At 35.2% G+C, this 10488-nt stretch overlaps 1 protein-coding gene across 1 annotated transcript in view; it reads left to right on the forward strand.

The window, feature by feature from the left end:
- The window catches only part of FAM126B (family with sequence similarity 126 member B), a 37256-nt gene that overhangs the window by 12862 nt on the left and 13906 nt on the right, over positions 1-10488 (forward strand). Inside the window, exons 4-6 of the mRNA XM_042783654.1 lie at positions 2665-2745; positions 4245-4360; positions 8350-8445. Coding sequence (XP_042639588.1) covers positions 2665-2745; positions 4245-4360; positions 8350-8445 — 293 coding nt within the window. The remainder of the gene's footprint in view (positions 1-2664; positions 2746-4244; positions 4361-8349; positions 8446-10488) is intronic.

Raw genomic sequence — 10488 nt, forward strand, 5'->3', positions numbered from 1 at the left:
TAAAATTGTTTTTTTGCTCATGATGCCTAGTTTGGGACATTGGTATTAAAATTTGTGCCCTTGGAAGTCTTATATTCCTCTGTGCATTCAGAACACATTGTAAACACTCCATATAACAAATTTAACTGTATAGTAGAGAGCTAATAAAGTACAGGAAGGTTGAGTCTCACAATAAATATGTATTCTGCTCAGTGCTCACTCGTATTATCACTTGAATACTCATTAGCAAACATTTCTATCAGTAGAACATATGTCTGAAGAAAGGATCAGGGACTTTGGAATCACTCATACTCAGTTCAAAACTGGGCCCTGACACTGACTTTTAAATATGGGCAAGTTACTTAATACCTTGACTTCAGTTGTCTCATTTGTAAAACAGAAATAAAAGGTTGTGAGTAAGGATTACATTTTGAAGATCCTGGCACATTGCTTGAGGTGTTTAATAAATGTTTATTATTAATATTCTCATACTAAATACTAAATATGGGTTTATTTTTTTTAAAAAAAAAAGGAAGAGCTGGTTTAGGTATGAAATTTCTTTTTTGCTAACTCGCTTGTTTTTTCTTTTAAACCAGGAAATTTGTTTTATATATTACTAAGTCTCCCATAGTACCTAGCACAAAAAAAAAAACCAAACTCACTGCCATTGAGTTGAATCCAATTCATAGTGACCTCTCCTTGGGTTTCCAAGGTGGCATCACTACAGAAGCAGATTACCCAACCTTCCTTCCGAGGAGTGGCTGGTGGGTTTGAACTGCCAGCCTCTGGTTAGCAGTCAAATGCCTTAGGCACTATGCCACAAGAGTTCCTAGTACCTAGCACAAGTACTTAATAAATGTTTAATAATTGAGTTTAGTGTTTTAGATTATGTTTAATGTTACCATTTTTATTCATTTGTTGAGTTGAGTCAGTGTGTGATTAATTTATTTAGTGTAAAATTCAGTAATAGTATAAATGAAGCAAAACTATTTTGCAGACTAATGTTTGACAAGTTATTGACATTATTTGCTGGTTTTATGTTTTATTATATTTTGACATCTCAAAAATAGTATATCATAGTGACATCTCAAAAATATATAGTTGTATGTTAGAAACACATCTCAGGCTTCTGAACCCCTTCTAATTCCCTTGATATTTGTGTTCACTGTTCTCCGAGGTTCTCAGCTTTTCTTACCTCGTTGGGTATTTTTTATATACTCACTTCTTCTTTACCTCAAATACCCCCAGGGAAGTTTTATACTGACCTCAGCCTTAACGAATTTCAGAGTAGTCTTCTCTAGAAAAAATGCAAAAAGATAAACCAAAGCTGCATATGGCTTAATTAGAAATTAAAATGTCATTGCCTAACTTAGGTACATTTATACTTTATCTGAGACACAAAGGCCCAAATGTGGTAGTAACTGGAATTTGACTACAAAGAGATTACAGGATCTCCCTGTAGGTAATTTTTAAAGCTGTTTTCCTACCAAAATTAGAGGTAAGGCTTTTGCTCACAAATAATTGATATTCTCCTGTGATATATTAAATTCATAAATGAGCTTTATAAGGAAGACCTTAGGTTTGGGTTTTGGTGATGATAGTTGTTGTGTAGCTAGCCACTCCATCTGTCCTGACTACCTACCATCTAAGTTTGGTAAGGGCATTCATCTCTGTGGATTCTATGCCATGATGTACACTGGCATGACTTGTAAAAGAAACATAGACTAAAACAGGGCGCCGGACAAAGGGAGTGGTGATGCAGCAGCATTTCAGCACTCTGATTGCTGGGCCCGTAGGTAATTACTTATTGCTGCCTGAGGGGGGTCGGAAATGCCAAAGAATGTAGAGGGAAAGAGCTTTAAAATTCACAAGAATTTTCGTGCAGCTCACTAAAAATTACCTAAATACTTATTTTTAATCACTTGGACTAATATTAATTATGTAAATATGTAGCTTAGTTTATTCATTTATTAATGAAGTGAGTCGGGTTTGACTCGATGGCACATAACAACAACAACAACAACATGGTAAGAATGTCTTTTAGTCAAGATTCATTCTGTTTGTACAATGTGCTTTTCTTATTTTAATAAGCGTGGATCTCTTGGTTAAGACCTTTGTTTAGCTCAGCCATATTTCTTACAAGAACCTCTAATCACTTGTAATCTGACTTTCCTGTTACATAAATTTAACATGAAAATTGATCTCTGTGCCTTCTTCATGTCCTTGCTGCCATGTTGCATTTGATTTAGTGTAGTAGCATTCCACTTATTATCTCTCTATGAATTATAACTCTGCTAGTCAATTGTACAAATTTGTTAAGTTATAAAAGATAACTGTAGGGTAGTAGTATTTTTATACAATGAAAACTGTGAGAGCCAAAACTGGATGAGATTACCTCATTTTTCCAGATCTTGAAAGTTTTCTGTCTTTAACAGGCTGTAATATGACCACTTTTATATCGCTATATTGTTCTCTGTTAGTGGAAAATATTTGCATTTTCCTTCTCTGACAGGTTTCTGCCTTACACTAACTAGTTCCAGCTTTTGCGGGTTTTAATGAATATCACTATATCTTATTACAAAACTTCCTCAATTGTTAGTGATATATTCTGTACATGCAAAAAGTACTTATTAAATACAGGCCTATGATTGTCTCATTATCTTTATATGTATTTCTAAACTGCAGGAAATTGCTGATAAAGATGGAAACAATAAAGTTCTATCTTTCACTATCCCTTCCTTATCTAAGCCTTCAATATACCATGAGGTAAGTAAGAGTGCAAAGATTGAATAAATGAAAATTATATTATGATGAAAGTCATTTTCTGACCAGAGATTAATATTTCTAATACATCTTTACTTTGTTAAAAGCAGATGCTTGTTACTAGTGGTAGAAAGCTGAAGTATATCAATAGAGGCAGAATGTATTTAATGGAAAAATTTTCCATCTGGTTCTTGTTTCTTTGCTTATTTTTCCACCTATGTCATTTTTTGTCTTTATTAATCTTTTGTGGGTTTTTGAAAAATATTTTTTTTTATTTTAAAGTCTGACATGTGGCTTTCTTGCTGTTGTGTGCCGTTGATTCTGACTCTCAGTAACCTTATATGACAAGGTAGAACTGGCTCATAGGGCTTCCAAGGCTATAATATTTTTGGGAACAGATTGATAGGTCTTTTCTCCTGTGGAGTGGCTGGTGAATTTGAACTGCATACCTTTTGGTTAGTAGCCAAGTGCTTAACCACTACTCCACCAGAGTCCCTTACATGTTGCTTAGAAATCACCTATGTTAGATTGATTTGTTATTATTCTTTAGGAAAATGACTACTTCGAAGAATTGTAACATTGTAATTGTTTTATTTCAGTTTAAAAAATCTACTTGGTAGCATTATACTTTTGATTTTTGCTTATATTTTATTTGGTTGAAGAATGTGAGAACACTAATAATCATAAAGGTAAATGACTCATGTTAAATTGAACTCCTTATACTTGTTCTCATGAAGGTAATATATCCAGTAAGGAAATATATTATGAATTAAGCTTCTGGTCTCTAAAGGCTTTTAGTGCATAAAGTTGTAAGGGAAACACGTAAAGAACCTTTATCAGTTATCTAAAAATTATATTCCATGTTCCTAACTTGTATCGTCTTGCTTGTGTTAAAGCTCTGTGCAACTGTTTATTTCCTTAAATAATTTCCCCTAAAATTTTGTTTTGTGTTGGGAATAGAATGCCTCATATTTGCCAGAACTCATTTTAGCATAAAATATTTCTGGGTTATAAATTTTAATTAAGTTCTCTTTATCACATTTTGAAAAATAGAAGGTAGTGAAGCATGAACAAATGGATGCTTCTTTTGACTTCACAAACATGGAATCAGTTATGTCACTGTTCGAGAGACGTTTGATCATACTCTAGATAATAGCAGTTTTACTCTGCTCTGAAATACCAGCAAATTAAAATTGATATATTTTTGACCTTTAACTTTTCAGCAACTTTTCTATTCTCTTTTCTAAATATAGATTCATTCTATAATCTTTCAAAAAATAAAGCAATATATTTCTAGTTTTATATAATTTGTGCTTATAATTTCCAAAAGGAGTTAAGAACTTATATAATTGAGAGACTGAAGATGCTTTGAAAGAGAATACATGGTCTGAAACTCCTTTTGTTAGTACGTAGAGTTTTGTGCAAAATTAAATACTGTTAAATAATACAGAGCTATATTTCATTTTAGAGATAGTGTCTCATACTTTGCCTTATTTTTGTAGCCCTCAACAATTGGATCCATGGCTTTGACTGAAGGGGCATTGTGTCAACATGATCTCATCAGAGTTGTTTATAGTGATCTTCATCCTCAGAGGGAAACATTCACTGCACAAAACCGGTAATGGCCAGAACTGTAGATAGTTTAAATAACAATTGTTATTTAATTTAAACTGTAGGCAGTTTAAACGAACAATTGTTAATTTATGCTTAAGAGTTAATTACTTAAGTTGAAGTTTGGTATGAGAGGAAGCAAGAAAGCAAAGAATACCAGAAAGATGTTTACTTGTGTTTTATTGACTATGCAAAAGCATTTGATTGTGTGGATCATAACAAATTATGCACAACATTGACAAGAGTGGGAATTCCAGAGCACTTAATTGTGCTCATGAGGAACCTGTACATAGACCAGGAGGCTATCATTCGAAAAGAACAAGGGGATACTGCATGGTTTAAAATCAGGAAGGGAGTGTGTCAGAGTTGTATCCTTTTACTATACTTATTCGATCTGTATGCTGAGCAAATAATCCGAGAAGCTGGACTGTATGAAGAAGAGTGTGGCATCATGATCAGAGGAAGACTCATTAACACCCTGCGATACACAGACGACGCAATCTTGCTTGCCAAAAGTGAACATGACTTGAAGCACTTACTGATAAAGATTATAGACTACAGTTTGCAGTATGGATTATACTGCAACATAAAGAAAACGAAAATCCTCACAACCGGACCAATAAGCAGTATCATGATAAATGGAGAAAAGATTGAAGTTGTCAAAGATTTCATATTACTCGGATCCACAGTTAACACCCATGGAAGCAGCAGTCAGGAAATCAGGCAACATATTACATTGGGCAGATCTGCTGCAAAAGACCTCTTCAAAGTGCTGAAGAACAAAGATGTCTCTTTGAAGACTAAGGTGCACCTAACTCAAGCGATGGTATTTTCAGTCACCTCATATGGATGTGAAAGCTGGACAATGAGTAAGGAAGACCGAAAAAGAGTTGATGCTTTTGAGTTACAGTGTTCAAAAAGAATACTGAAAGCACCATGGACTGCCAGAAGAATGAACAGATCTGTCCTAGATGAAGTATAGCTGGAATGTTCCTTGGAAGTGACAATGGCCAGACTTCTCACCTACTTTGGTGATGTTGTCAGAAGGAACCATTCCCTGGAGAAGGATATCCTGCTTGGTAAAGTAGAGGGTCAACAAAAAAGGGGAAGGCCCTCAATGAGATGGAGTGGCGCAGTGGCTGCAGTGATGGGTTCAGGTATAGCAAGGATTGTAATGCTGGCACAGGACCAGGCAGTGTTTCGTTCTGTTTTACAGACTCACTATGAGTTGGAGCCAACTTGATGGCACCTAACAACAACAGCAACAGCAACAGTGAAATGTATTACTGAAAGACCTGTCTGTATAATGCTTGGTATGGTGTAATTGTCATTTTGTATCAAGCAATATAAAAACTAGAAGTGCCAGCTTAGAGTCAGTCAACCAGAGTTTGTGTTCTAGCACTGCAGTTTAGAAGCTTGCCTTCTCAGGTGCCTTGTGTTCTCTGTGAAATGGAATTAATGGTAAGATCTATGCTACATGATTGTGGTAAGGATAAATGTAATGTGCTTAGTTAGCATAATGCCTGGCTAAGACATAATAAATGTTAGCTGAGGCTATTATTCTTTATATGCTATTTTATATTTGTTGTAAAATAGTATTATTTAGAATATTATATCATGGAAGGAAGATAGGATCAAGCAAATTTCCATAGACATTGGCCTTTGATCTGAAATTCCATTTCTTTGTAGTTTCTTCCCAATATTACACATGTGATGGAAAAGTCAATGATTCCCCTTGTATCTTGACACATTGTTTTGAAATTCCAACTTTAGTAATTGTACTTTGTTAGCCAGCACAGTGCTATATAAGAATTGGAGAGAGATGGCTTTATCCCAACCTGGAGCTTCTTTTTTTTCTATACAGTTTTATTGGTTTACTCGATTCATTCTGCAACGTAAAATTTATATTGGGATAAAGATTGCATAAGTATATTATGTGGGAGCTCTGGTAGCATAGTGACTAAGGCACTTGACTGCTAACCAGAAGGCTGGCAGTTCAAACCCACCAGCCTCTCCTCAGAAGGAAGATGGGGCAATCTACTTCCATTGTGATACTGCCTTGGAAACCCAAGGAGGGATTGCTATGAGTCAGTTCCGACTCAACGACACATAACAACAACAACAACAAGTACATTATGTAGACTGGCTTGCATAAAAATCATCTAGTTGCCTGGTTTCTTTTTGTTTTCTAACATAAATTCTTTTAAAGTATAAATCATATACTTGTAAATTTAAAGTACAACAGGATATAAAGTGAAAATATATAAGGTTATAAAGGAAGTAAATATATCTTGTTCCCTCTTATCATGCTTTGCCACTCCGCAAGTTTAAACTGGTAGCAGTTTTTTATGTATATTTCTAAAAAGTTTTAATGTATGAAAAAGGTTGATATATTCCATCTTGAAAACATGAGATTCAGCATACATATTGTTCTGCCACGTGCTTTTTTCATTTAAGAGTGAAGCTTAGTCATCTTGTCTAACAAGCACATAGAAATCTCATTCTTTTTAATGACTAGTTAGTATTCTGCTATATAATGGAATACTGGTTCCATATTGAATAAAATTCGGATTGTTTTCATTTTTTTGGTATTATAACAATATTGCAAAGGACACATTTTTTATGTATATATTTGCATAAGAACACAAATATATCTGTAGGATAAATTCTTCTAGTAGTGTGGTTGCTATGCTGAAGAATGCTGTATTTTCAATTTCAGTAGATACTGCCAAACTATCTCCTCTAAAATGACACCAGTTCAACTTCCTACAGTAGTTTGAGAGTATCTGTTTCCTCATATTAACGCAAAATGCTTTCAAATTTTTTATCTTTGCCAGTCTGATAGTTTAAAAAAAAAAATGATGTCACATTATTTTACTTTACATTTTTTCAATTGGGAGCTCTAGTGGCATAGTGCCTAAGGCATTTGACTGCTAACCAGCAGGCTGGCAGTTCAAACCCACCAGCCACTGCTCGGAAGGAAGGTTCGGCAATCTACTTCTATAGTGATACCGCCTTGGAAACCCACGGAGGGATTGCTATGAGTCAGATCCGACTCGACAGCAGTTAGTTTGGTTTTTGGGTTTTCTTTTTTCATTATAACTGAGCTTGGGTTCTTTTATATTCTTAAACTTTGATTTGGATGATAATTGAGCAAATTCGTTTTCCATTCAATAATTCATACACATTTTGTTTCATGACATCGATTGATTGCTATCTCCACAATATAATAGCACTCTTCCTACTTCTTCCCTGGATATAACATACCCAGTTTTACATTCTGTTTTTTCATTTCACTTTAAGTTATATCACAAGCATTTTCCCCCCTAATTGTATATTGTTAACATTACATGCTGTCAGTTGGTTTCTACTCATAGTAACCCTACGTACAACAGAACAAGACAGTCTCATCTTGGGCCTTGTAATCATTGCCGTGCTTGTGCCCATTGTTACAGCCAATCCACCTCTTTGACAGCCTTCCCCTTTTGTGTTGACTTTCCACCTAGCATGATATTCTTTTCCAGGGACTGTCCCTTCTGACATGACCAAAATGTGAGAGATGAAGTCTGGCTATTCTTGCTTTTAAAGAACATTTCGGCTATACTTCCTCCAAAACAGATTTGTTTATTCTTTTAGCAGTCCGTGGTGCATTCAGTATTCTAATCCAGCACCACAATCCAAATGCATCAATTCTTCTGTAGTCTTCCTTATTCATTGTCCAGCTCTCACGTGGATATGAGATTATTGAAAATACCATGGCTTGGGGCAGATGCATCTTAATCCTCAACAGCAGCAGCAAGGGAGATAACCTGTAAGAAGAATGTGGAAACAGGGTAATCATTGAGGAGCATGTTACAATGATCTGATTGAGAAAACATGAAAGTCAGCACTAAGGCATGCATTGTTGTTAGAACAGTTCAATCATAAATTATTTACAACAATCTCTGGTAGAAAAAATTATTTGTAATCCTTTCCCTTATGTTTGCTTTTTTCTAGGTTTGAAGTCCTGAGTTTTCTCATGTTGTGCTATAACTCTGCTATCGTGTATATGCCTGCCTCATCTTACCAAGCTCTTTGTCGGATGGGCTCCCGGTAAGAAGAGCAATTATCATTAATCTTCATAGTCATTTATTTAACAAGTATTTATCCAACACATTCTCTATGCCAGGGTCTGTTCTCACTTTTGATGATATAGCAGTAGATTTCTAGAAAAATTTTTCAGCATTAGCAAAGTATTTTCTAGCTGATCATTGAGTTAAACCAAGACATCCAAGTTTAGCATTGTTTATAATGTACTGAAGACACCCCAGTAGTGTAGTAGTTAAGTGCATAGTTGCTCACTAAGTGGTCGGCAGTTCAAGTCCAGTGACTACATGGGAGGTATATTTGACAGTCTCATTCTATAAAGATTTATTGCCTTGGAAACTCTATGGGACAGGTCTGCTCCTTTTGTCACTATTTGTCACTGTTTGTCGGAATTGACTAAACAACAATGGGTTTTGGTGTACCTAAACATTCCCTGGATAACGGTGTCTATAAATCACTTTGAGAATTTTGAATAAAGCATCCTGTATATAGGGAAGTCTTAACAAATGTTAACCTTTTCTTAAAGTTTCTTTATACATTTCACAAATTATTGTCTTTGTGTTAGATAAGAATATTTGCAGTGGCACTGATCATCCATGTATTCCATTTGGGTATGTAAGTTGTTTAGATTATAATCTTTACTAAGTCAGATCAGATTTCTAATAATTTGGACAAACCTGGGCTGAAATTTAAATGTCCATTATAGAAAAAGTAATTAAAGTAATATAAATTAGTTTTGCGACAAGAAATGTTAAGTCAAAAAATTTCAGCAAGTGTAGTGGCTTAAAACGGTACAGTTTCTGTGGGCCAGGAGCCTGGGCATGGCTTAGCTGGGTCCTCTGCTGAGGGTCTCACAAGGCTTCAGGTAAGATGTCAGCTGGAGCTGCAGTCTTCTTTGAGGCTCAAATGGGGAAGGATACACTTTTGTTGGCAGAATTCATTTCCTTGTGATTATGGGACTGAGGGCTTCAGTTCTTGCTGGCCGAGTGCCAGAGGCCATCCTCGGTTCCTACAGTGTGGCAGCTTGCTTCTTCCAAGTCAGAAAGAGAGTGAGAAAGAGGGACTCCAGCAAGGTCAGTTCTACAGTCTTAATAAAACAAAATCATATACAGGTAACATCCAATGACCTTTATTCTGTTGGTTAGAAATCAGTCACACTCCAGGGGAGCAGATGATACAAAAGTGACCAGATGTGGGGATCTTTGGGATCAAGACCCCTAAAGAGTCTGCCCACCACAAATGCATTGCTCAAGTTCACATACTACTGTGTTCCTGAGAAGAAAGTGTGATCACATTTATAACCAAACTAACAATTTAATTGGGGAAAGGCCAATCTAAACTAGCTCTAAGATGGATTTTAAAGGTTATCTTAAAATAAATATGTTATTTTCACCTGCCTATAATAACATGATTAATGGCTAACATTGTTCCTGTTCCTAAGGTAGAAAGTGTTTTCAAGAGAATACACTAAGTACTTAATGCTTATCTACAGATAAATTTATTTATAAGTGACAGTATTTGGTTCACTTAAACAAATCTGTTGAATCTCTAATTGGCAACATTTTAATAGAGCTAATAGATTTTCTTGATAACATAAGCAGTGGCAGAGTTTAGATAACACACTTGACTGCTAACCAGAAGGCTGGCAGTTCAAACCCACCAGCCACTCAGAAGGCAGGTTGGGCAATCTACTTCCATAGTGATACCACCTCAGAAACCCAAGGAGCAATTGCTATGAGTCAGGTCTGACTCAAAGGCACGTTACAATAACATCCGTAAAAGAATTTTCAAAATTATGTACCCCTTGCACATTTGTAAGTTGACATTTTAAAGATTTTCATCCTATCTTAAATGTTGTAAATGATATGATTTCTAGTATGTAAATATTGATGTGATTTTAAAAAGACAAAAAACTGTTGGGTCACTATTTTAAATGTATATAATGAATTGTAAAATATCACAGTGATTTGATACCTACTGCTAACATCTATTTGAGAAATAAATTAACAAATTCTTCTTTAGTAGTTTGATGTTACATTATTCCTTTTT

This window comes from Orycteropus afer, unplaced genomic scaffold (assembly GCF_000298275.1).
Source record: "Orycteropus afer afer isolate SDZICR_OR568_19922 unplaced genomic scaffold, OryAfe1.0 scaffold00002, whole genome shotgun sequence".
NCBI lineage: Eukaryota > Metazoa > Chordata > Mammalia > Tubulidentata > Orycteropodidae > Orycteropus > Orycteropus afer.